We start from the raw sequence: 27831 nt of genomic DNA on the forward strand, positions 1-27831 counted from the left end.
TGTTTGTTTGTTTGTCTGTTTATGTATATGTATATGTGTATGTATATGTGTATGTGTGTGTGTATGTGTGTGTGTGTGTGTGTGTGGTGCGAACGAAAATGAGTGTCCGAGCTGATAAGACGCACGTATAGTAACTTTGTACCTAAGTTTCGTATACACCTAGTGTTTTTTTTTTCTTTTTCAACATGGGATTCGAGCGGTCCGTTCGACGAAGCCGCTCTTCGCAATCGTAGGAAAGCTCACAACCTATCGCATCGACTAATCTCGGAGACCCCGGGGCAGAGGGTGAACCCATGACCGACTAGAGTCTTGACGAGCCAATTTGAAACACAGTCGAAGCAATCGAGATGCAACGCTTGGAAAGTGAAGCATGCGAAACCGCCGCGGAAATCTTCACGACAGAATCGAGCGGATTAGTCGATATTGGTCCGAGCTGATACTATGCTTATATCCTCGAGTGTGACGTACATAAATCTACAAGTAAACCTACGTTTCGCTTCATCCATCGTTCAAAAGTAAAACATAAAGAGTGTGATTGGCTCGCGGAGATTAAAAGAGACACGCGGCGTCTCTTCTTTCTGATCGCTTAAAATATGTAACGGATACAGTGTGCGCGCGCGCGCGCGCGCGCGAGACCAATTCGTTCGCGATGTGTCCCCGACGCGACGTGTCGACGACGAGTCCGAGGGGGGGAAATGAGAATGAGCGTTTCCTGGCTGATGACAATCGAAGAAGAATCACACACGAACGACGGACGCGTAATGCAATCGTCGAGATCGTTGTCCAACGATTAAACTGCATTAAAGGCGTGGTCGCAAGATCGTCGATATGCTAAAAGGAAAAAGAAGCGCACAGCAGCGCACGAAAAGTGTCGAGTGGTCTTTCGTGTGAATTTCGAGAGGCGCAAATCAATAAGATAAGAAACGAAACGGACCGCGATCTGTCAGTCACTCGGCGGACCGACCTCGTGTCGTCGCGTCGCTCAGCAGACAGACGGACTCGTTAATTATTTCCTTCTTCCACTGTTTTCGCCCGCGACATGACATTTGCTCGCTCGCGAATCAAGGTTCCGCGCGATACTCGTTCGACGGAAAAAACTTAATATTATTATGTTCTTCGTGCGTGTTTTTGCGCGATAATTGCGGGACTATGTACACGAAGCGTGACTATCAGTGTGACGGTACTGCGATAAATTATCGATCAACGAGTCTCAACGGAGAATCATTTTCCTTCCTTCATAAATAAATATAATCGTTGTAACGCGCTTCGAACGCCCATGTGTGGCACGTCGAATATCTCTAATGGCCGTCCCTGTTCTCCCTTCTACTATCGTATTACTCGAATCGTTGCCTAGATATCTCGGAACTATTTTCAATGGACTATCAAGTGTAGCTCTATCGAGATTACGTTAATGAGGGTATGTAAATGGTACCCTTTTGTATCCCGACGATGATAAACCGTTTCACGTGAACCCATCGACGATCTTGGCAGCGGAACGCTTTTGGAGAGGAGAGCGCGCGAGAGACAAATCGCGCGCTCTCCACTCCGTTTAACAGTAGCTTTTTTCCTTTCTCTTTTTACTGCGAAGCATTTGGTGAAAGAGAGAGAGAGAAAAAGTTCGACGTATATGTATATACCGGGTGAGGCATCTAAAACAGGCCACGTGAATAACTTTGAAAATATGCAAGATAGAAAAAATGTTAAATACAGAAGTTGTAGGACTTTAAATGATGTATCATACAGCAATACTACTATACTACTTTGAACACATTGTGTTAAATTATCAAATCCTCCTTTAATATCTCAAAAAATATTAGGCAAATAAAAAAGACGCTTCAAGAGAAGAGTTATTTAAATTGATAGAAAAAGACGATACATCAAAAAATGGAAGTTTTCGTTTAAAAAATTCAAAGTGACCTTCCTGTAACCTCGATAACGCTATTCAAGGTCTTGCTAGTGTTGCTATGTGATATGTCACTTAAAACTCTACAACTTTTGTATTTGATATCTCTTTTTCTACCTTGCATATCTTCAAAGTTATTCAAGTGGCCTGTTTTAGGTGTCTCAACCTGTATACTATATGTATATGCATATTATATATATATATATATATATATGTATATATATACATATATATACACACACACACACACACATATATATATATATATCGCGTACATACTCTAATATTATGCCGTACCATGGCGCGGTGCGCCGCCGAGCGATCACGCCTGAGCTCGAGACTCACGAGAGCGCAGTGCATTTTCCCGCTCTCATCGTCGCGATGCTTCCAAGACCAAACGCTCATTCTTTCACGTCTCTTATAATTTATTATGCCTGTTATTACGTAGAGTGCCATCTCCGGCGAGAGATCGAGCGACGATCGAGATGAGAAAAATAAATCAACCTTTCTGACGTGCCTCGCATTCTCACTATTCGTCTTAGCTGCCTACGACACGATGCGCCGAGCGTTGTTGCTTTTCCTCGAAGCGCCGAAACATATTACAGAATCCTTCGCGGTCCGACGTGACCTCCAACTACGCTTCGAAGATCGCACCAGTCGTGCGTGCGTACGTGCGCGCGCGCGCGCGTGTGTCTGTCTGTGTGTGTGTGTCTGTCTGTGTGTGTGTGTGTGTATGTGTGTGTGTGTGTGTGTGTGTATGTGTCACAATCTTTCGATTGAAATATTACACGGACCTACGTATGAAGCGAAAAATGTCTCGTTATTTCGTGTAACGAGCTTCAGCGACAGGTAATTATTTTCTACTGCAATTTTGACCGTGGAAAACGGTGTACCGCGTTTCCCCGAGCTTCACGTCGTTCTCCCGCACTCGCGTGCAAACCTCCGTCTTCCGGCGTGTGATCGCCCGAGAAGAGGGAGGCCTTCGCGCGCGCACCGTATTATAGAAAAATAAAATCTCCGCTTAACATATGTATGTTTAGATTTATTGGAAGATAGACGCGTATATACCGCACGAGGAGACGCGCTCAAAGCGTATACGGATACTCCGCGAGATAGTTCTTGATCGAGAGCGGCAGATTGTCGGTAGGCAGCTTGTTCCGGTGCACGGCGAGTCGGGCCAAGTGCGACAGCGACCTGACCTCCTTGACCAATGGCTTCGTCAGGTAGATCTGGCTGTAGAGCTGACCGCTGTAGTCGACCCACACCTCTCGCCGGTGCTCGTCCATCCTCTTCGAGTATTCGACGTAGTACTCCAGCATCCTGATAGGGCAGTCGAAGAGCGGCATCGCCAGCACCAGCCGCGGCTCCGCGTCGAGCCGGAAACGCTCGAGGAAATAATGCACCCTGACCGACGTGGGACCTCTGTTGGTCTGCACGGACACTGCGAAGGTGTACCTGCTGTCCGAGCTGTCCCTCATCAGCCAGCGGCCGACGGGCGCGTTCTTCAGCAGATTCTCGCTCTGCTGCCAACTGATACCCTCGTGATACCAGCCACAGATCTGCAGCAGTCTCTTCACCTCGCACAGGCGGTTTATATCCTTGTCCAGCAAGTCCAAGTTCCACGGGTAAGGCATCAGCCAGGAGACAGGCGTGGTGGGCGTGCCGTCGCTGCGCTCGTTGTTGCTTACGATCTCGTCCGGCTGCACGATGCCGCCGCCGTTGAAGTTGTTCCTCACGCGCGATTCCGTCGCGATCATCCGATTCGACGCCGGCAACGCCGCCGTCGTCGCCGTGATGTTCACCTTGCACTGGCCGAGGCTCGCGGGTAACTGCAACGTGGCGTTCACTTGGATCTGCACACCACCACCGCCCACCGGCTCCACCAGCAAAGAATTATGCAAAGAATTGTTCTCGAGAGGTGAAGCGTCGTACGGCCGACCGTGACACTGACAGAGATTCTGCGTGGTACCGCCGTCGCCGTGGTCGCCGCAGCAGCGACAACCGTTCGTCCTAATCGAGCACGGGATCTTCCGCTGCCGCGACTCCATTGTCTCGTTGTTCTCCGCCGTAATCCTGGACGACAGAGTCCTCCTGCAGCCGGGCAGCTCCGAGCAGCCGCTCGGCGGCGCGACCAACGTCCGATGATGAATGTTATTAGCCTCTGTGTTGTACCTAGACGACACCGCCAGCCGCTCGTCCTCGGACGATGATCTGTCCTGCACGAGGCAACCGGCGTCGTTGTTGAGCTTCGGCCGGATCTCGATGCTGGCTTTCGGGGCCTGCACCAAGATCCCCGTCTCCGTGCTCTGGATCAGGTAACCGCCGGACTGTATCCCGGGTGTGGAGATGGTCACGGTGCTGTCGGTAAGCTCGCACTTGGTGGCAACGTGTCGCTCGCTGGCTGTCGCTATCCCGTAATTCGCCATGATGACGGAAGAAGGCGGGTCGTCAACGTTCAACGGGCTCGTTCGCGAGCGCAACAGCGAGGAGGTCGCGTGACAAGGGCTCTGCCTGGCGAACGTCTGAGCGCGGGGAACCGCGCCGGAAAGTCGCGCCGCCGGTGCCTCGTGATCGGCCATCGCGCTGACGTCGGGATTGACGATTCCAACGGTGGGAGCGCAGTGAGCCATACCCGGCTGAAAGACGGCGGCGGGCCCGTGGACGATGGTGGGCGCGTTTATGAAGGCACCGTCGCCGCTGGTGTAACCGTGCGGCACCAGGAGACCGCCGACGTAGCAGGCCGCCGCCGTCGTGGCCGCCGTGGTGGTCGTCGTCGTGGTCGGGAAATCGTCGTTAACGGCCGCCCTCGCCTCCACGTCTAGCATCTCCTCCTCCTCCTCCTCCTCCTTCCTCTGGCCGCAGCTGCTGCTGCTGGTCCCTCCTCCTCCTCCTCCCCTGCCACCGGCAGGCTCGCAGCATCGCGCTGTCCGAAAACGGTGTCGGCAGTTTGGGCACATCACCGTCAGCATCGTCGTGGGGTCTCGCACGTCCGGAATTGGAGCACAATCGGCATAACACGGTTACGCCTCTCTGGGGCCTGGAAGAACGAAGCGGCGAGCGGTTAATAAACGACCGATTCTCGGCTGGGTGTCAAGAGCTGGCGCGAAGAGCGGCGTTATTGGATTAATTATCGGCCGCGACACACGCTTGATATCCCCGATGTGTTGTGAAGATACTTTCGTCGCTTCGTCTCACACCTATGTGTGCGCATGTTGTGCACAAAATCGTGTATCACGCGTCACAGTGGGCTGTGTGGCGACAGGCGGGATTACAGTTCTGTCACACTCGCGAGTAGATACGTCAACAATTGACTTCTCCGTCAGCCGGACAACCTGGAAGTCGTATCGCCGCCTCTTTCTCGCGATAACGTCGCGGCGTCTAACGATTAATTTCCCGCGTATTCCCGCGGACCGATTATCGCGCGCGGGCGATACCGGGAAGTGAATCGCAACACGCAACGCGCGACACGCAAACACGGCGCACATCTACGAGAATTCCAATCGGAAGTGATAGACTTTGTAGTCGCGACGGAAGATTAGCAATTCGCCGGGTCTTTTGCGCTCTACGCAGCCAGACTCGCAGCGCTCGAGCGCGTAACGACGGAGCGCCTTCTTTTTCGCGCCTGATTATGCAAAAAATTCGCCTTCTGCCAACTCAACAGTTTCTTTTTTTACTCTCTTCTTTTTCGGCCCTCTAATGTAATTATTTCAAATGGAAATATTTCCCCGTCATTTTGCGCGAGTAAAAGTCGCGGAACAGCTTGGAGTTGGCCAAGCAACGATGATATTCAAGGCGACTGCATAAAATGGGGAAGATTCTTGAAAATGAATCTCTGTCCTCCCTTGCAGCTTCTCCAAGTGCTCTCATATCTTCCGTTCAAAAACAAAAACAAAAAAAATCAACGGGAAAGAAATGCGCTTCTTCGCCGTTAAAACCCGTGTCGAAGCGCCAGTCGCTATCTGGCGCGCGATTACGAGTGCGCGCATATCTCATACACGGCGCTCGAGTCTCTCGCGTTCGCATTGATGAAGCTTCCTTTGAAATAAAAGATAATTATACGAGCGATCACGACGACGCTATCAAACATCTCGCGGCAGAACGCACGCAGGCGAACGCGAGCGAGAGCACGCGCTCGCAAATTAAAACAGCGTGTGTGTATATATATATATATATGGCGATACACCGAAAGGTTCCTATTAAAGCTGAGCGTACACAACATGGGCAATAAATAACGACAATTCTTGATACTGAGAAGCCGTAAAATTCGAGGCGGTGCACGCGTGTCAGTTCGCTTTCTGAAAAACATGAGTCTGTCCTTCTGTTCCCCTCAAAAAAAAAAAAAAGAAAGAAAGGAAAGAAGAAGAGAGTGAAGAAGAAAGAGAAAAAAGGGAAAATGGCGATGACGGCGGAGGTGGAAGCGGGGAAGGAGGGAGGGGGAAGGTCGTTTCCGTGAACAAGTATAATGCCAGCCAGGTCAGGGTCGACGCATCTCGGAAAAAACTGATTTGACAGCAAGTCGATGCGCTTCCGATGCGCGAGCCGAGCGGAACGAAAGGAATTTTAGCGAAAGCGACATTACACAGCGGCTACCGGGTGGTACTCGAGAGCGACGTCGGAGCAGCGCGAGCACACCTTCGAGAAACGTTCTCGCCCGACGCGACGTCGTAAGGGTGCAGTTAAGCGGATTAAGCGGAAGCACACATACACACACACACACGTCGCTTCCGAGATTGAAATGAATGCGTGCGGTCACGAACGAACTGAAACGAGCGTTCTCAAAATAGTGAGAGTCATCGGGACGACAGATAAATCAACCGATAATAGGCCCAATGCCGCAGTTGCAATTATCGATCTCTACCGGGAACTTTAAAGAACGATAAGCCGCAGAGCAGCGGCGGGTTTCCTCGTACTCGTCGACTCGACGATAATTGCGATCCCGCGGTATCTATGCCGCAATGCGCGTCACGTTCTATTACTTTGCGGAAAGGGAAAGAACGGGCCGACTTTCTCTCTCTCTCTCTCTCTCTCTCTCTCTCTCTCTCTCTCTCTCTCTCTCTCTCTCTCTCTCTCTCTCTCTCTCCCTCCCTCCCTCCCTCCCTCCCTCCCTCCCTCCCTCCCTCCCTCCCTCCCTCTCTCTCTCTCTCTCTCTCTCTCTCTCCTCTCTCTCTCTCTCTCTCTCTCTCTCTCTCTCCTCTCTCTCTCTCTCTCTCTCTCTCTCTCTCTCTCTCTCTCTCTCTCTCTCTCTTTCTCTCTCTCTCTCTCTCTTTTTCTCCTCCTCCTCCTTGTGCGTGTGTGTGTGTGTGTGTGTGTGTGTGTGTGTATACGTAAAACGCGAAATTCACCGTACGAGATATCGCGCAGAAATTTCGTATGGTGCGTCCGCTCGCTCGTTCGCACGTGCGAGAGTCGGAGAGGCGGAAACGCGCAACGGGATTTCGCCACGCGATTCTCGCGACTGAACGGCGGGCTGCCGTGGGGAGCGCGGGACGTGAGCTGCATTCGTGGTAACACGTATGTATGTATATCGCACGCATGCACGCACGCGCGCGCGCGCGAGCGAGCGAGCGAGTGCGCGCGCGCACGCGACAGTACACAATTCTCGGAATAACGAGAAACATCGTATCTACCGACGTAGTCGGTCATACAGTGCGTAGAGCGCGAACCACCGACACTGATATGTACATATTCGTAGGCGCACGTGAATTTCATTGCGATTGATTGGTGCGTCGAGGTACTCTGACGCATGGGCTGGCGGGAGGGGAGGGGGGGGAGGGGCGGGCGAAGAGAGGAGGAGGAGAGGCGTCGTCCTTCATTGACGTTTCGAAACGACGAGAGAGACGACAGCGGCTCGCCGCAGCTTTATTGACAGATTCCGAGCGCGCGATTCGCATTCGCGTTATTAGCCTGAATTCCATTTTAATCTGACCCACATCCGCGGATTGCGTACGCGTTCCCGCGAGGCGCACGCAACGGACGGCGGACGACAAACGTCAAGGCGCACTGTTTTATTCGTGTTTGTTTTATTCATGCTGGCAACCAAGCGTATCTCTCTCTCTCTCTCTCTCTCTCTCTCTCTCTCTCCCCCCCCTCTTTCTGCCGATACAATGCGTTATTAATACGCGGAATTCCATAATGGTTTGACCTACATACATATCCACACGCCATGCATATAGAGTGGTGGAGCGGTTAAGCCGAGCGTGGAGCAAAGGCGATACAGCGCGCGCGCTCGAGCATTCGAAGCGCGTCGCGCGATTTGTGTGTCGTCCGCGGCTCGGGGAGTTCTTGACCGATCGAGGCCCGGCTCGAGGCGCCGATCGAGGTCGCGAGAGATGGTAAATGAGTAAATCTAAAAAAAAAAAGTCTCCCTCCCTATCTCTGTCGCCATCTCCCACTTTGGCGTCAAAGTCGAGAAATGGTAAATGGATATCGAAGGATCTTCCTGCTTCGGTCTCTCTTCGTCGAAACTGAGAGATGGTGAAAAATGTACTCTAGCCTTCTGCTCCTCTCTATCTCTATCTCCATCTTCGGTGTCAAAGCCGAGAGAGAGACGGTAAAAGAAAATTTAAAAGCCCCTGCTACCTTCCCTCTCCCTCTCCCTCACCCTCTTTCTCTTTCTCTTTCCTCGGCGTCCAAGTTGAGAGATGGTAAACGAAGAACGAGAATTTAGAAGTCTCTCCTCTGCCTTTCTCCTTTCCCTCTCTCTCTCTCTCTCTCTCTATCTATCTCTTGATCTCCAACGTCGGCTACTTTCGAGCGCCTCTTCTTCCGTCTCCCTCGACCGCGCGTCAAAGCCATCGCTCGAGGGCACGGTGTTGGTCGGTTCGCCCGCCCGCCCGCTCGTTCGTTCGTTCGTTCCACTCGCCCGCGCGACGCGCTTAACGATGTCCTACCAGGAATCTCACGGTGGCGAACTTTTTGTCCCTTTTCTCCTTACGCACGGGGGCCACCACTTCGGTATCCCGAGCGAATTATATAGAAATAATTACATACGCCGTCTTTATGCAACGGCACGGTGGCTTTCCGGGAATACCGACGAGGAGGGCCCAGGGAGACTCGCGCGCATGCAGCTGTCGACCGCCAAGGCGCGGGAGGGGGGAGACAGACTAAATTGCACCGCGGCATGTGTGCGTGCGTATGTTGCGTGTGTGCATTATGCGTACTCACGCGCTACTCTAGGTGACCACTGCGGTCCCCGCGATGCGAGAACCTCCCCCCCTTCAGGCTTATTACGAAAACTCCTTTTCTTATTATCTTCTCGCTTTTCGACGTCCCGCGACTCTCGAATTACCGTCACGCGCGTCTTTTTCTCCGCCGCTGCGTCCTGTGTTCCCCGGGAAAATTATATGCCTGTCGTTACTATTCTCCGTCTCCTTCCTCCTCCTCCTCCTCCTCCTCCTCATCGTCATCGTCGTCGACTGAATTCACGACGCGGTGAACCGTCAGTGGGGTACATTCGCGCGCGCGCGCTTGTAGCTCGCCTCGCGCTCTCCCGTGCGTGAACTCCGTGTGTCACTGATTTCGAAGTATTCGCGGAGTCGCTCGAAGGCGCGTTTCCACGAATCGTGGACTCGGCGGCCCTCGAGCGGCCGAGTGTCGCAATGGCAGAAGGCCGAGAGAGCTTCTCGCGAGCCACAACGACGACGACGGCGGATCTCTTTCTATCGGATTCCTCCTCCGTGGGCGAACACTCGCTCGTCGCACGTGCACACATATATACAAACACACACACACACACACACACACGCACGCACGCACGGCGTTCCGTTTTATTCTTCCGCGCACAGCCTATTATCGTCCGCCAACTCGTGGCGGGGGGACAGCACGCGGCGAGAGTTTTCATCGCCGGCGTAAGAGCATAGTACTTCTTCAAAGTAAAGTTGCTTCTTATTGCACTCGATCTGTACACACCACAGCGTGTAACGCTGCTCTTCAGTCTCCTCTCTCTCTCTCTCTCTCTCTCTCTCTCTCTCTCTCTCTCTCTCTCTCTCTCTCTCTCTCTCTCTCTCTGTCTCTCTCTCTCTCTCTCTCTCATTCCAAGCTGCAATTTTATTTCTGACGCAGAGGGAGAGCTGCGTGGGAAACGCGCTACCGGCCGGTCGCTCATGAATCTTTTCCTCCGACGTGACTGGTGAAAAGCGAGACATTTTCTCGTCCGAGGGCGCTCGTGAATGTCCACTTTTCGCGAGTTTACACCGGAGGGGAAGATTCACGATCGTGCTCTCTCGCTTCGAACGTCGCGATCGCAAAGTTCCAAGCTTCGCCACGACTTTTGACGGAAATTATGTTTACGCGATTCAGTTTGCGCGATCCGCTTGGAATCATTGATATCGCGCAGCCGGATATTTGCGATACAGTTTGCACTTATCGCATAAATCTTCGGAGAGCACACCACCGTTTACCATGCGAGAGAGTTTGACTCTTAAGGCTCATCTACAATGGCTGCAAGAATAAGGTTGTAAGCGTAAACAGTAAGAAATGGACCAACCACAGTCGATTATTATAAGAATAATCGATTTTGGTTGGTCCATTTCTTACTGCTTACGCTTACAACCTTCTTTCCTTGCGGGCCATTGTAGATGGGCCTTTAGACCCTAGGATGGATGAAAATTCATCCGATGATCTTTCTTAACTGTTGCCAGCACATTACATAGCGGTATCCCCGCTAGGATTTATAACGTTCGTAAATATTTATAGCTCATGTACAGTCAAAAAAAACAAAAAAAGAAAACATCCTAGTATTCAAGGGTTAAAGGATCAACGGCGCGTGCGTCGCACATATATTGTACGTCCAGCGTAAACGTGTGCGTGCGTGTCATCGTCGACGATGACCGCGACAGCTGTGTACGAATATTCATTTGTCGAGCTTAAATCGCCTTTTTTATGCACGCCTCCTCTCGTCTCGTAGCTACTAATACGCGACAGTTGTATGCACAAGACATATCGCCGTACGCATAAAACCATCGGCTACCTTCGGACGAGCGCGTGCAACGCGTGCGATCCCGAGAATGCCTTCTTAAGAGCCTCCGAGAGGTAATGCGGTATTATATAAAACGAAGAGCTTATACTCGCTATTGTTCGTACATCTTCCGAGTGGGGTATTACACCGCCGCTACAACATCGCCGTCATCGCGATTGATCGCGACGACTCGATAATCGATATCTCGACATCGCTCTTAATATCGATGACGTCACGATCGCGAGCCGGGATCGCGGCTCGGCGCGACAATGTTACGCGCGGCAAAAGAGAAAGTACGCGGGACGCGTCGAGCGGGAAGTTTCAGTTGGGCTTGTTACTCCACATTCGTCTATCGCAATTTAACGTCGTGTGCGTGAGAACGTGAGAAACTGCCGGACGACACATTCTCGTTGCACACAGAAAGAGAGAGAGAGAGAGAGAGAGAGAGAGAGAGAGAGAGAGAGGTTCCTTTGGATCTGTCACGGTGAAACAACGTCTTGTGTTATTTGATTGGGAAAAAGAACGCTAATGTCTCGTACGTTTCAATCTGTTACCATTGTAATATTCGGTGGACAATCCAAAGACAATCGATCGCCAACACGTTTTATCGATATTCGTCGCGTATTGACTCTTGTCCCGCTGTTTCGGACATTTACCACAGTAAGTATGGTGTTACAATGTTTCTTGTACACTATAAAGATACATTGCAAAGGTAAAAAAAAATATCGTCAGAATTCGATCACATCTCGAGAAAGAGTTAAAAAAAAAATAAGGTAATTTCTATGCTTGATATTGTATTTGTAACAAACAATAAAATAATGTAAATTTCATGCATTCTATTCGTGTCGATTGAAGAACGTTAGTTTTCCGGATCTTCTGCACGATGAAATTTGTTCGAATCCAGACAGTTCCAGAAAAATCCTTCCCTCTGTGTACGAGAAGTGCGCGACATCGACCGAGAAGAGGAGAGCGAGAGCGAGAGCGAGAGAGAGAGAGAGAGAGAGAGAAAGAGCCGCGATAAATCAGCGCGACGTCTCTAAATAAAGTGACGTCTTGCGAAAATGTAGAGAGTGACGCGCGAGCGCGACAGACACGCGCGACGGGGAGATCTCGAATACGCGGAACGCGCGTAAATCTTTCGTAAAAGATCATCAAGATATATCGCGCAAAGGATTATACAACTTTCGACATGGCAAATATTTGCTGCCGTCGCGATAACTGGAAACGGTGATTTAATCTCGCACGCGCGAGCACGAAAGTTACGAAATCCGCGCGCGCGCGCGCAAGAGAGAGAGAGAGAGAGAGAGAGAGAGAGAGAGAGAGAGAGAGAGAGACGTGTAATAACAACGTCGATACATCGACGAAATCGTATCGACGAGCAACGACAAACGCTACGAAATTACGAAATGGGCGGATAAAAAACACACGCGCGTTCTAGCGCGCCGACACGAACGAGTTTCTCGCGAAGCGGTGCGGCGGCGGTCGAGTGTGAGCTTGTGGAAATGTACTTTTAGATTCGTTGAAGCGATAAACGGCGAGATTCTTTTACGGCTCGTTCCGTGACTTCGCGAATCGGCCGATTATCGCGGTGTATCTCACACGTTAAAAGGCTCTGACCCGCTTCGTGTGTTAAACGCGTGTTAGAACGTTGCGCCTCGTGAGCGATCGTTAATGTGTCAAGTGGGAAATGAAGTCACTCACTGTGAAATGAGCCCCGACTGACGTTTCTTTTTGCTCGGAGACGAGAAATACGATTGCGAGTTGACGGATTTCGGAAAGTTCCACGCGTTGACGCGTTCCACACTGCGCGACACCTTGTTCGCGTAGATGCAGCACTCGTTATCGACGTATTCTTCGGGGCAATTCCAAAGGTTCAATCTCGAAATCGATCGCCCTCGCCTCCCCCTCCCCCTCCCACCCCCCCCTGTATCACGGCGTCATCGCGATCGTCGCGGTAGATATCAGAATACATAATCGATATCTCGGTCGGCGGGCGCGGCGAAGCTCGTCGCTTCATTTCGGCCGGAAGCTCCTTCGCTCCTCTTGTGCCCGTAAAAATAGACTTCTCCTCGCTCCGGTTAGATAACTTCCGAATGTTATAAACGTCCGAGGGTCGAGATATTTCCGCGCGGCGAGAGCGGAATAGCTTCGCGGAATCTTGATCTTTTCCATTAGCAATTCACGCGAATTGTGATTTTTTGCCCGTTGCACTTAACCTGCTGCCGGCCGCGCGCGCGGTCGCCGGCAGCCAATTTGCAGTAAAATTTTAAAGCCTCGCGGCTCAAATTTCACGTGGAGGAGATTGATAGGGAGATTCCCAGATAAGGATGAAGGCATTGGTCATATTAGTTGTGTGTGTGTGTGTGTGTGTGTGTGTGCGCATGCACGCGCGCGCGCGCATAAAGAAGCACTCACGATGCGCGAATCCTGTTAGTATTTGCAGTGTTCTCACGATCTCGACGATGAATCAGCCCCGATCAATAGTACGCGCGACGCCTTCTTCTTCTACGAAAATTGATAAGTGCGGCTCTCTCGAAAATCCTATCGATCTCGACGGCTAATGGCAGCTACACGTGTTCGTACTTCCACTCGTGTCTTACACACGAGTCCCGTATCGAGTTCCAGGAGTGCTTAATTCGACTCGATATCGCTCGATGATCAAGATCCGATCGACGAGGAGATAAAAGTCGCGGGAGCTCGCATCTTAAATATGACTCCTGTCAAAGACCCGCGCGCCGTGATTCGAGAGCCGAGCTTCTACCAAAATGGAAGTGTCAGTGGTTCCGAAAACTCGTTGGAGCAATAAATATTCATTGATTCTTAGGACGCTCGTGAAAGCCGGAGAAGAAGCGGAGTCGGAGTCGGAGGAGGAGGAGGAGGAGTCACGTTGGAGCACGAGCGAGAGGAGCAACCATGTACAAAGGGGGGAGAAAGAAAGAGAGGGGGAGAGGGGGGGAGGGAGAGAGAGAGAGAGAGAGAGAGAGAGAGCACGTAATAAATGCGCCTCACTCGAAACATGAGATCTCGCGGCGAGTCGATAAATCATAGTCTGAGTCGTAAGATTGATTTGGCACAAGCCACAATCCTCAGGATCGATCGGACCAGTCGTCCCAAGGACTCTCTCGATGGAATCGGGGAACGGCCGAGCGAGCCGAAAGCCGGGGGAAAGAAGAAGGGTGAGGAGAAGGGCAAGGAGGAAGATGGACGAAAATCAGCTCGGAAGTGCGATTCTTGGAGCAATCTCTGGACGTGGAGAACGCCTCCCTCTCTCCCTTCCGACCCTTAAAAAGAGGTCGACCTACCTACTACCTGTATCTGACTTCTTGGCAACGATTATCGAGAGAAACGTTGTGGAGGGACTTTGCTCGCCCCCTCGCTCCCTCTCTCTCTCTCTCTCTCTCTCTCTCGACGGGTCTCTCCCCGCTTCTCTTTCTCTCTTTCTCTCAAGTTGCAGGAATGTCAAGAGAGAGGAAGAAAGAAACATGTGAGCGGGTTCGTGAGCGAGAGAAAGAGATACGGAGAGACTGGAAGCGCAAGTGGGAGATTTCAGGGAATCTCGCGCCGTTTCATTTTCCAGGAGCGAGTGAGAGGAAGAGCGGCCGAGCGCGCGAACGAGAAAGAAAGAGGGAAGCCGCGAGAGGGGACACGAGGGAGAAAGAGAACCTTTTCCCGGAATGTCTATGCGATTTCGTACGGATAATAATAACGAGCGAACGCGAGAAAGGTTTATTTGCGGTGCAGCCTCTCGCGCGCGCGCGCGCGCGCGATGCGGATATAAAAAAATGCCAATGTCGCGCGTCCGCTCATTCCATTCGGCGGCCAAATCGCAAGAAGAACACGCGGTGCAGCCGAGGAGAGAGAGAGAGAGAGAGAGAGAGAGAGAGAGAGAGCTTCTTCCGCGTAAATTGAACCATAGAACGTCGATTCGACGAAAATGATTCGAGGCTCTAGGCGTCAGTGTGTACAGATTCGGTCGTTATCAGTCCCGCTGATAAGTTCCACGAAAACGGCGATTATCCGCGCGGTCACCCGCGACGGCGCACATTTTTCTTCTTCTTCTCCTTCTTCCTTTTTCTTCCCAGCCGTTAATCAAAGAATCCGCTCTCAAAGCGCGGCGCGCAATTAATGCATTCGACTTACCGTTAGAGCCTCTTTTCCGAGAACTCTAACGACACGCCGCCGCCGCCGCCGCCGCCGCCGCGAAACACGCGCTGCTTCCACGATTCTCATCGCCTGATCGAGTGCGCACGTACGTACACACACTCGCGCTCGCACACCGTTGCGCCGAAAAGAGAGAGAGAGAGAGAGAGAGAGAGAGGGGGGGGGGAAGGGGACAAAGGAGAGGAAAATAAAAAGAAAACGGACGAAAACAGCGGTCCCTCGATTCGAAAAAGTCGCTAAAAAGCGAACAAAATAGAGCGAGGCCGCGTCACGGTCGCCGGACGGAGGCTTTTTAAGAGCGGGCTCGTGTTTTGTCGCGTCGTTTCGACGCGACGAGAATTCGACATGGGACGCGATCCTTTTCTTCTTTTTCCTCGAGTCGGCCTCGAGCGGTGACGCTTATCGTGTCCTCCTTCGGAACGATAACGGGCGATATCGATTCCGGCTGGAAATTCGTGCGTTTACGTTATCTGCGGTGTTGACGGTGAAATTCACCGAAAACACGGCGTTTATGATAATTTCTCGTTCGGAGAACGCATTATCGTGCGGTAACGATCGATGAGCAAGCAGCTGATAAATGCACGATTTCGTAAGAACGACGTTTTCCTGCGTTCCGTTCAGCTTCCGCGGACGAGTTCCTCCTCCGACCCCAGGGGGATCTCCCCCGCGGGCTTATCGATATTCGGCGCGCGCGTTTATAACCCGGCACGATTACACGGCTCGATTGGAAAGGGGAAAAAACATCTCGCAGAATACGGTTACCACGCGCGAGCACTGCGAGAGCTTTTTTAGCCGCTCGCCGAGAAGAGCGGCGGACTCGGGCGGAAAGGCGGGCCAAAGGAACGAACACGGCCGAGCGGCTACGCTAATTCCGCCAGTTTCGCCTTTATCGGTAATTACATGTCCGCAACACACGCTCTCGGATATACGGCCTCGTTATCGGGAGCAACACGGCGGAAAGACGCGGTACGTGCCACGTGAATACGGACTTCCACGAAACGGTCTTTTAACCGCATTATGCAGATTTTCCGAGATAAACGCGCGTACGAGAACGAAGGGAACGACGAGCGAGAGACAGGACGGGAACGGAGCTTCGTAGAAGCCACCGACGCATCGCGTTTAATCGTCCGCATATACGCTATCGCGCAAAAACGACTTCTCTTGTAAATATCAAGATAATCTCGACAGCCTCCCGCCAACACGCTCGGTTACCGAGAGCGCGACCTTAAATCCCCGACGACGACGACGACTCTCTGCCCGGTCGATCCGGAGAGAGAGAGAGAGAGAGAGAGAGAGAGAGAGCTCGTGCCAGCCGGGAGACGCCGTCACGTTGACGGTGATATTTCACGACCCCGCGTCACGATCTATCCCTCGGCTTCCGAGAGGAGAGCCTCGCGTTGACACATCGCCGCCATGACAGTCCCCGAAATTGGTTTCGGAAATTTTCGTCTTAGTTGCAAGGTTGGCAAGCCTTAACACGTTAAGCGCCGAGCGCTTTGTTGATTTTTCCGTTCTTACGCCACGCGTATACGTATTAATGTTAACAAGAGTATGTAGATACATTTTTCTCTTTTCATAATCTTAAAACTTTTCATTTTTAATACTAGGATATATTACTTGGTAAATTTTGTACTGTTGATCACCGCTGACTTAAAGCACGGCGTTTAACGTTGTTGAACCATACTTAGCTGCTCACCAAAAATTACCAAAGTACAAAGTAATAAAAAATCTATCCATTTCTCCACTTGATATTGTAGAAAATTAAAGCTGAACCAGGTTTGTGAAATAATGCATGGCTGCGGACGTCCCAGCGCAATCAGCTGATTGATTACGGAACGTGTCCAAGTTGGTTTAAAGTCTACCAACCGATTTCGAAACCGATTTCGGAACGAGCCTTGAGTTTGCGAAAAAGTCACGACTTTTTTCCGTCTGCATCGCGACACGGTCTCACCCGGCGGACACGCAAAGAAATTTGTTGCACATCATATTTTGGTGCAATTCAATATTCCTTCAAAAAATTCAGTATTCTATTATTTCTTTAATACACTACGCGACCCAAGTGACGTGGGCGGCAGGTGCGTCAAAGTATGCCTGACGGTGAATGTGTTGTGAAACATCCGAGAATTCCGGCTCCACCGGCGATGCCGAGAGAGTGAGAGGGACTCTCTCGTCTCTGCGCGCCGTCATATTTTTCGAACGCGCCAGCAGCTCGCGGAAAAACATTTTTGGCTACGGCACCGTCGCGCCCCGCCGCGGCAGACGATAACGACAGCGGCGCGTAATACGGTGACGTCCGTTTCGCGGAATACGGTCTGAAAATTTGACGCGCTTCTGCACCAACACCGTCGCGCCGCCCCTACGTCACTCTATTTTCACCGACAGGTGAACGCTTCTTCTTCGGAGAAACGCCCACGTCCGAGTCGGACGTGGTTGCATAATGGCGATTTGACGATAGCGAAATTAGATCGCGAGTTCGCGCGCGCACGTGTGTGTGTGTGTGTGTGTGTATGTGTGCGCGCGCGCACATTAATGCTCCGATTTTTTGCTACGACGATCGACGATAACGCATCGGGAGCCGACGACGATGACGACGATCGGAGACGCGTAGGCAGATTAGGTTAGGCTAGATTGTATCGATTTCGCGAATCTCTGCGTCCTCGAAAGTTAAACGGCGATCGTTTCTCTCAAACAGCAGTCCCGGCAATTTTCTCATTCCTCGAAACGATTTACATTCGCCGGTCGCCATTCGTCGACTCTTTTCTCGTTAACTGTCATTTCGCGAACTCGCATCGAGGCACAATAAATTCTCGGTTAATGCGAGTACGCTATGTGTGTGCGTGTCCGCTTATCTTCGAAACGCTTTCGCCCGATACGCGCGTGCAGTAGACATAAATATTTAACAATAGCGAAATTAAGAGGAAGGGGAAGAGAAAAAGATTGCGCACATTCGAATCGACCGAGATCGACTTCAACTGCAAGATCGTGAAATCGTGAAATCGTCGATCGGTGTCACTCGACAGAAACATGTCTCAAGCTCTCTTACCGAGATGTATCTCGCTTCTCGCCGCCTCTCTCCAGATGTTTTTCTCGTCAAAGTACCCAGGAACCGCGTGCTCCCTCCTCCGAGCAGGAAATTTGTGTCCAAAAACACACGACCGTTCTTATCACATTCCCATAATCATCCTCGACTCGCCATGATCAATCGGCTCATCTGAGTCGCCTTCACTTTCCGGATGAAAGATCCGAGAAAATGACAGATTCGTCGCGCGACGATACCTCTCTCTCTCTCTCTCTCTCTGTCTCTGTCTCTCTCTCTCTCTCTCTCTCTGTCTCTCGCGTATCGCGCGGCCGCTACGAGAAGCACAGCTCTGCTGCACTCGCTCGATCGCGTTCACTCGTCGGTGAGAAGACGGCGGGAAAGAAGAACGGAAACGGCAATCGAAACCGAACGTACTCTCGAACGTAGCGCAGCGCAGGGAACGACGAACGACGACGCACGTATGACCACTGCGAGCGCCGACGAGCGACTGACAGGAGCTCCGGCGCTGAATGAATCTATAATTACGAGCGCGTCTCACGCGGTGGCGCGCTCGTAGGCAGAAACGGCAGAAGGGAGCTCTGGCGAGCGCGCGTGCGATTGGGTGCGCCGCGCCGCGCCGGCGCCGGCGGTGAGGGAAATCATCGAAAGCACGAGTGGTGCAAGGGAGAAGCGCTCGGTTCGCTCGCTCGCTCGCTCGCTCGCTCGCGCATACGCGCGCGCGGCGACGGGTTTTAGACGAAAAGGTTTATACCTCAGGGAAAAGTGGATTCTGTCTAACTGGTTTACGCACATACGCGCGCAACGTAGACCGCGTCGTCGCGGCGCGCTCTCATGCGCGGCATCGGCGTTTCCCTGTACAGCGGATCAGTAAAAAGAAATTTTGACAAGCCGGGGTGCGACGGGGTTATCTTCCACGGAGACGTCGGAGATAACCCTCCGTCGCGCACGGATCGCGTTTCTTTTTATTTTTCTTTTTATAGATCCGCTATTAAGGAAGCGCGATTCGTAAATCTTGCCACTAGGCCGTTATGTAACGACGAGATACGCGGCGCCGCCTCGAGAGTGTTGGTAGATTCGTATTCGAAGCTCCTCTCTCTCTCTCTCTCTCTCTCTCTCTCTCTTTCTCTCTCAAATCAGCACATTCCGAAAACAGAGAAATATTTCAAATGGAGATAAGATTATGTCCAAGTCCGCCGCGTACGACGCGTCTTCTCGCGAAAGTATCCGTCTCAAGCGCGGCCGTGCGAATGTAAATTTAATATCGGGTTGCCCGATACACCTGAATTAGGATCCTTTGAATTATCGTCGGATCTGTATATTTTTAGAATGTATTCCAAGAGACCGATTATTAAGACAGCTTGTCCCGGCCGCGTTGTTCGATGCGACACGTAATCTGAGTTCTGAAAGTTCGACGAATCGCCATCTTTTTCTAGCGCGCAATCTGATATCACACAATTTACGTGCACTCATTGATCCCGTCAAGTCTAAGTCACAAATGTAAGGATAATGAGAGGAGCACGGATAGGAGTTTTCACACACGCGGCCGAGAAGTAAACGCGATATTCCGGAATTAAGCGGAGATGGAACTTTTTACCTCGCGGTCGAAAATAATTGGAATTCTAAAAAAACAAATCACGTCAGACGGTGAAGTCATGGCGACTCATGTGCGTCGCGCAATGAACAATACGTGTGTAGCTCGATTAACAGGGCATCGATGGTGTGCGTGCGTATGTGTGCGGGGATATATATATATATATATTGACGACCACACCGAGAGGATTCCGCATAAGGACATTACCGCGCGACGAAACGAAGGCTTTCAAGGTACTCGCGGTTCTTCTAAATCGACATTAGCCGGAATCGCGGCGCGAACGAAAGCCGAGGCCGATAAAGATCGCCGCCGGCCGGCCGGCCGGCAGTCGGACAGGAAATTATATTCCGGGGAATGCTTGCTTTATAATTGACAATCGCGTGACACGCGAGAAGCGCGTTTATGAACGGAAATTTGTTGACCGTGTTACAAGGCGCGCGCGCGAGCGCGCGCGTAACGTCACTCGGCGGCGGCGCGCTCGACTCCGCTTCGCGTGCGAACGCTTCGGAGGGACATTGATTGACCCAAATCAGAAGTCGGAACTCCCCCGAGCCGATTTTCTCGGTCTAATTCCCGACCGATATCGTTCGTTCGTTCGTTCGTTCGTTCGTGGCACTAATCTCGCCCGACTTCGCTCCGGCATTTCGCATATCGCGAAGTTGTCGCCCGACTTGTTTTCACACTCTGCAACTTTTTCTCCCCAGCGCGATCAGATACAGAACAACTCGCCACGAAGTTGAAATTTCGTCGGCAAAATTACGCTCGCGTCACGCCCGCTCGTGATTTTTGCCCTCCCAACGCTGATCCGGAGGGAGAGGAGGGAGCACTTTAATTAATTAATTTATCGGCGATCCGCGCGCCTGGCACGGCGCTATCGCGAATTTTGATATGCGAGAGGCTGTTCACAGCGCCCCGGCGCTGTGAACAGCCTGGCGTTCTCAAAATCCCCCTTTTCCGCGTATTCTTTCTCTCCGACTCTTACAAGTCCAGGTGCCCGCGGGCTGCATCCGCAGGATCTCGGTTACCATCTGTCTATAGCCGTCTCCTTTCGGCCACAGCCGAATGCCTATCCGTTCGTTCCTCTTTCCGCTATGGCCCAGCCGGACGAGCGACGTTCCTCTCCTCGGGAGGAAACACGAGACAGCGAGCCTGTTTAAGCCCTCCGCCTTCGAAACGAGGAAGATATCGGGGGAGTGTGTGTGGAATCACGCGACGAGGGAAGGAACGCGCTGCGGAAAGATGACCCGAGGAAAGACCGTGTCGGGTACTGTAATGTTTATTGGTGCATTATAAAAAATAAGGAAGCGTATCGTGTTGTCACGCGTATTAAACAGTCGATTGTTCCGAAACTTGAGGAATCTCAACGATCAAGAGGACTTGTTTGCGAGACACTCATATGCGCGTTTATCAACAGATAGAAATGCCAATGATATCGCATAAAGTCGCGCTTCGCTAATCAAGCGCCCTCTGAGAAAATGAGAAATGAGAGAAAGAGAAAAAAACACGTCGGTAATTAAAAAAAAAAACAGTATAAATTCCATTCGACCACGTTTACCTCGAAGTCGAGCGTCAGGGCATTCTGTGTGAACGCGTCTTTAAGCGCTCCTCCGACAAACGGAGGATTTTTCTACGTGCTCTCCGAGAACGGAATGCGCGCTTCTTGAGGTCAAGCGTCTCGTATCCTCGTATCCTCGATCGAGTCGGCTCGACTCGACTCAAGTCTCGAGCGTTCCTTCCCGGTGATGACGTGCACGAGGCGAGGATAAGGCCACGAAGAGATCGTGAACACCTGGTCGTGACTCACGAGCGCTGAAATACAATGTGTTCTGTCCTATGTCTCCCCCCCCTCCCTCCCCCGCCTTACCGGGTGAACGCGCGGGCCGAAACGCTCACGCATGTGCCCGCTCCGGATGTATGCATAAGGTGTTTCTCAATTATAAATAATTGCACTGGCGGGGGGGGGGAGAGGGGAGGACTAGCCGGCTGCTTATCGGAAAGTGGGTTAATTTGCAGCAACATACACGCGCGCACCTTCGTCCCGACAGTTCCTCTTTCCCTGCCGACCGTTCGCATTCGCTTCGAGTGCTGCTGCAACGGTCGAATCGCGCGACTGATGATTCAAGAAAGAAAGAGAAAAAAAAACAGCGGACCGAGTGTCTCATAAATTATTGTTCGCGGCCCGAGAGCTGACCGGTCGTCCCCGGCTTGTCGAACTCGCAGCTCTATCGACAGCAACTATCGTCGGAACTTGAAATTTGTCGCGCCGAAATTGATGAATGTCGCAAGGGGTTCGTTCAGCGATTCGTTCTACGACGTTCTACGCTGTGAGGCGAGCTTAATCGCATATTGTCGCGCAAACACAAAGCCGTGCGTAGAAGTGTGTATTTTTGACCGCAACGACACATACACACACACACACACGCGCGCGCATGGAGGAGACTCGATCGTCGTTTCCAGTGACGAGTAGTATCTTCGGAGCGCGACGATCGTCTTCTTAATCGGCGGTCGGGTCGCGCCCGCGCGATATTTTTGTCGCGCGCGCGCGCGCGCGCGTGATAAACGCGCTATTTTCTTCCGAAAATATCGCGCAGTTGGAACCTCGTGAGAGATCCGTCGTGCATGCGGATGCCTGGCTGCTGCTATGCACGAAGGCTAGACGCGACGAGACCGCGACGCCCCCTGCTCGAATTTGGCGAGGGTGACGAGAACTCCTCGGAGAGAGGGGAATGACGAATGTTCGAATCTACACGCGATCATCGGAACGGTTGATTTCCGCAAAGCCCGACGAGCTTCCACGAAATTAGTCTCCCTCGTGCAACTTAAATGTAGAAGAGGGGAGGGAGGCACAATGGAACGCATTGTCTCCCTAATATAACGGAACCGGTCGCCCACCATTGTTCAGAGGGCGTAAGAGCTTCCAGGAAATCCGGTCATACTCCTGGAGAGAGAGAGAGAGAGAGAGAGAGAGGGGGGGAGGGGAGGGGAGGAGGGAGAGAAAGAAGCACGTCTCGCATTTTACGGATAAACTGGAAAGAAAATGAAGATAAGGAAACGAGAGTCCTTCGCCGAATTCATGTATTGTACATTAACGCACTTTTCAAAAGGAAGCGTTCCTCCATTTTTCATAGCGACCGAGGCCTTTGCATTCGTGACGATCGACACGTATGTCGACTGGTCGGCAGGAGCCTTCCCCGAACGAGCAATATCCTTTCCTCCCGGCTTCGTTTCCCAGGCTGAACGTATAGATTTATGTCGCACGAGCGTTCCTCGGCCATTAGCAAGTTCTGAGAAATTCCATGTACCTAATCGCAATATCGCTCTATAAATACTCTCCTAATTGCGAGTATGTACTCGCGTTCGGTACAACGATAAGAGAGCGAGCGAGAAAGCGAGAGAGAGAGAGAGAGAGAGAGAAAGAAACGGTGCGAAAAGAGCGCGTTATCGCGCACGTTATCAACGGCGGAATTCATTTCAGCCGGCGGAACGCGTTTCACGAATGCGAAATTTCGATTTCCATAGAGAGCCGCTTCGTTATCTCGACAAACGTCAAAGTTTCATCGTTCCAGCGAAATATTCCGCTGAGTGGAAATCGCAGCTACTCTCGCTCTTAACGAACGTGCAATTGGACCGTGAGAGAATCGAAAAGAAGCCATTATGGATTCATTAATTCATTAATTGCCTTCATTGAATTCTTCGACCGGTGTCGACATTCATGTACGTCGAATTCATTTCCATTCGCCTCAAAACTCCATAGTCCATCTTAATTTACTCAAACAATTACTACTCAAACAACCACCGATATTACGCTATTGCAGATTGTAAAAAATGCTCGCCGTTCCCCTTTTCCGATAAAGCCAGACGGTCCCGGCTCGATTGAAATAATATCGCGCAGCCGGGCGAGACGTGGCTCTTTTGTTAAGAGACTCGTTTTGTACGGCATTCGCGAATGTGATCGAACCACCTGTGGAAGATACGGGGAGGGAGGGAGGGAGGGAGGGAGGAGGGGGGGAAGCACACGGGTAGAAGAGGACAGAACCGGGACTTGTAATTTACTTAGAAACTCGTTTCGCGGAACGGATTATTAAGTCCGGCGAGTAGAAAAAAGGGATCCGAGAGAGAGAGAGAGAGAGAGGGGGGGGGCTACGCAGAAAAAAAATAGACAAAAATAAAAACGAAGAAAAGAAAGGCGCATTTGCCGCAACCTCACTCGCTCAATTTCTTCCTTTTTTTTTTCTTGCGCCCTCCCCCTCTCCCTTTCTCTCCCAACCCCCTCGCGCTCCCTTTCTTTTCTACGTCTTTTTTATATGCTGGCCTGTGTTGTCCGGTCGCTCACACTCGCCCCTCGCGCGTTTCCACGACGTGAAAATGCAATTTGCCTCAGACTTGTACGATCGCTTCGTTCGAGGGTGAGGCGTCGAAGGGGTCGTGCGGCTTCACAACGGCGATAACGAAGATCCGAGTGACCGGTGCGTATCGGAAACACGCGCACGAATATGTCGTCCATTAGCCCTGGCAATATCGACGGTCGTGCGATTCTGTAACTCGTTATTGGAGCTAACGACACCTTCGTTATCGTTGCGCAGCTTTTGTATGCCGTAGAAAAAAGCTGCGCAACGATAACGAAACTGTCGTTAACTCCAATAACGAGTTAAAGAATCGCACCACAGCGCGGACGGCCCAAGAATCATTCGACGAGCGTTAATTGCGACGCGCCTTCGAATTCTACCTAGGTTAGGTAGGATCGTTTACGATTCATTTGCGACAAGAGTGCGAAAGTGCTCAGTAAGGGATCGTCGTTGCTCCTGAAAACTTAGCCGGGATTTGTGAGTGACTAAAGCTACGGAAATTCGGTTATCGGTCACGCGTTTGACACGACGATGAGTGTCGTTCATCGATTTAACTGTCAATTAATTGCGCTCTTAATAAGCTACGGAAAAATCATGGAATACCGATCTCACACAGACGCGCGACAGCGTCTCGTAACAGCCTCAACGTGTTGACTTGGATTCGTAGAAGGAACATTTCGGTGAATTTTAGGCAAAATTGTGCCGAGTCGAAATTGTGCGTGGGAAAAATGGCAAAGTGAAATATTTCGAAAATTTACGTCACGGCTGTGTAACATCTCGGTCAGGTTTTCTCGAATTTTCCCGGTTTCCAAAGATTTCCAACGCGTCTCGGACGATGCGTCTAAACTGTTCTCGGAAGAATTTTGAAGTTCGACGATAATTTAGACATTGTTTAACAGTTGTCCAAGAGCGAATTGGGCAGCAAAATAGAAATCTGAATGCTTCTTCTCGACGATTCTCGAAGAATTTCGCTTCGCTTCGCATCGTCGTCGTCGTCGTCGTCGACGAAGACGCCTCGAGCGATTGTGCGCGCGCAAGGCGGACAATCTTAAGGCCTTAAGGTCTTAAGGTCTTAAGGCGAACTCGAACTTCGACGAAGATGCTCCTCATTTTCGAGATGCCGCGATGATGTCTCGTCGATCTAAGATACGAGGTAATTCGACGTGTCCGGAGCCCGTTATTATCTACGTCTGAAGTTGGGATCGCCAACGAGAGAACGCCAACGAGCAGGAGACGAGTAGGATGATGGAGTCCCGCTCGCCTTTCTCTCGATGCATTAGGATTTCTACGAAAGAGTGAAGCAAGTATTTATTTTCAGGCGCTGTGAGACGAGATCGGTCGCTCCCCTCTTTCCCTCCTGTCCCTCCACCCCCCTTCGTCCCTCCTCCACCTCCTTTTCCTACCGACCCTTCTTCACGTGGGATTACAGGGGCGAAGCACACGTGGGCGGATCTACCGGCTCTCGGCGAGTATATAGTATTGTAAACTATCGCGCGAAGCGCTATCGTAACTATCGAGCGAGTAAATATTGACTAGACCCTAAAAATAGCGAGCGCCAACGCGGCGAATATGTGTGTCTGCATTCTCGGATCGACTAAGCGTGCGATCTCGCCGCCGCCGCCGCCGCCGTCGTCGTCGTCGTCGTAGCGCCAATCGCGAGGACGAGGTGAAAGCGCCGGAGAAAGTTTAGCATTTTTTCCTCCCTCGACGAGCGTGACACGAAGAGCGTGAAAAACTTCGAAAGAGAGAAACTAGAAAGAGAACGAAAAGAGAGGCAGAGAGAGAGAGAGAGAGAAAGAAGAGAGAGAGAGAGAGAGAGAGAGAGAGCGCGCGCGCGCGATCGGATGGAAATCGCACGATCGAAGAAGTGCCGTCGCGCGACACCGAAGGTTGCCGTGACAGTCGCGATATAAAATATACACACCAACGTAGAAAATTACCCGAGGGAATACATAAAGACGTCTCGGAGAAACATCTTTCAGACAACAAAATGTCCATGACACTTTCAAGGAAATACGCGCGCGGCTGGGGAAAGATGAAGGGAGGGGCGGGGAGAAGAAAATCGAAAACATCGGCCGATTATTAGCGCTCGCGTTCCGCGTATATCGATCAACCAACAACGAGCTCGAGGCTGTCCAGCGCGGCGCGACGCAGCGGCGAAGAGAGGTTCGGCCGTAAAATGCGCGTTATCACGCGCGCCGCTTTGTTTTGCCGCGCGCGCGATGTGGTCATCGACCGTTGAAAAATGGGGAATTCGTGATTTCCAGGAAAGAAATCTTTCAACGAGTTCAATATCTCGCGGAATTCACGGAAACGTCGTGGGCGTGTATTGGCCGGGCGCGTTCCAGTTATAGCCTGGAAGCCAAGGTCCCCCTCCTCCCTCCTGCGTCCCTTTCTTTTCCTCCAGCCCCGCGCGCGCGTGCGACACCCACGGCCGTCTCGTATATGAAATCGTCTACCGCTTTTTTCCCCGCCGTCTCTCCCCTCGCCGCGCTCACACATTCTCTCCCGCCCCTCTATCGCGCTCGCTCGCTCGCTCGCTCGCTCACTCGCTCGCTACCTTCTGTCGCTTTCTTTGTCTCGCATTCTCGTGCGCTTCACCGTAGCTCCGAAGGCTCGGAATATTTATGGGAGCGATATATACCGAACGACTTCACCGCGCGCACCTCGTCGTCGCGCGTACGAGGCGCGTTTCCCCGAAGCGAGCCATCTCTCTATTCAACAGCAGCGGGCAGCCGCGATAGAGGACCGAATGTGCGCTTCGCAGCTCTCCCCCTACGGCGGTACGGAGGACACCAGCGAGAGGAGAAAGAAACGTTTCGCGCTGTGCATCCCGGATCCCAAATCGCGCGCTACGTAAAACGCGCGTTTATTGTGCAGGCGCTTCTCTCTCGCTCGCCGAAACGGCGCTTTTTGTCGCTCGCGGAGAGCTCGGCGAGGGGGCCGCCAGAGCGGGAGAGCGCGATGTTAAAAATAGAAAAGATAACGGCCGTCTCTTTGGACGGCGGCGATAGAAATAGTACGATTACCTCCTTCGGCGCCTCCTCCGCTGGACAAACGCAGACCGGAGGACGGGATGTCGCTCCGCTCGCGCGAACAAGCAGGAGAAGAAGAGAACTCGGGCCTCTCCCGCACGTTCTCTCGACGCACGTTCTCGCCTTCCTCGCGGTGTTCCGCTCTAGAGACGCCACACTCCGCCTAGACGCGGCTCCACCCGGAGAGACGCGACTTCGCCGAAGCCGTGGCCGTAGGTCGACGCGAAACCGTCGTTCGCCGCCATCGGCGAAAGCGGTTGCGTCGTGGCTTGTACGTGCGATTCCCAGAAGCGCAACGCGACGAGGCTGCACATATCGGCAGGACGCGGCGGGAACGCGAGGCGTTCATGCGGGACGCGCGCGTCGTAAACGGCGACTCGCTCGCTCGGCTCCGGACGGCACGCACCACCAGATGGTCTTCGGACGCTCACGAAACATACATGGGAACGCAACGCGCGATGTCCGAGGATGTGCGTCTACTTGGCGACGAGCTTCGTGTCGTGTGCCGCCCTCTGTCACGATACGCTGCAACTACTGCGATGAAACAATAGCGGTTGATTCGCAGATTCATCGTTGAACGAAGCTCCGAAAGGCCGAGTATGTCGGACGGAGGACCGTGCGAATTTGTCGCGGGGATTTGTGAATCGGCGGTGTTGCAATCGCTCGATGCCTGCAGGCTCTCCATCCTTGGCGCTCGCTTCGTCTTAATTAGACGAAGCTGAGATTTGCTGCACTCTGTCCGCGATACGCAATCAGAGTTTTTCTCGGAAATACGTACAGTCAGCGGCAAGACAGTCGT

The 27831-nt window shown here is 52.0% G+C and overlaps 1 protein-coding gene across 2 annotated transcripts; it reads right to left on the reverse strand.

Moving 5' to 3' along the window:
- Positions 1-84: 84 nt before the first annotated feature.
- Positions 85-27801, reverse strand: LOC105188938 (uncharacterized). Of its 2 annotated transcripts, none has more exons than XM_011150666.3 (2): positions 27027-27801; positions 85-4940 (listed from the first exon to the last, which is right to left on the reverse strand). In XM_011150666.3, exon 2 carries the CDS (start codon positions 4870-4872, stop codon positions 2989-2991), a length of 1884 nt encoding a protein of 627 aa, XP_011148968.1. In that variant the 5' UTR covers positions 4873-4940; positions 27027-27801; the 3' UTR covers positions 85-2988. The 2 variants fall into 2 exon arrangements, with proteins under 2 accessions (XP_011148968.1, XP_011148966.1); XM_011150664.2 differs by lacking the exon at positions 27027-27801 and adding an exon at positions 18064-19145.
- Between the last annotated feature and the right edge of the window lie 30 nt (positions 27802-27831).

This window comes from Harpegnathos saltator, unplaced genomic scaffold (genome assembly GCF_003227715.2).
Source record: "Harpegnathos saltator strain DR-91 unplaced genomic scaffold, Hsal_v8.6 scaffold224, whole genome shotgun sequence".
In the NCBI taxonomy this organism is placed as follows: Eukaryota; Metazoa; Arthropoda; class Insecta; order Hymenoptera; family Formicidae; genus Harpegnathos; species Harpegnathos saltator.

Excerpts from the sequence above, each read along its gene's own strand:
- LOC105188938 (XM_011150666.3), bottom strand. The coding sequence starts at position 4,872 with ATGCTGACGGTGATGTGCCCAAACTGCCGACACCGTTTTCGGACAGCG.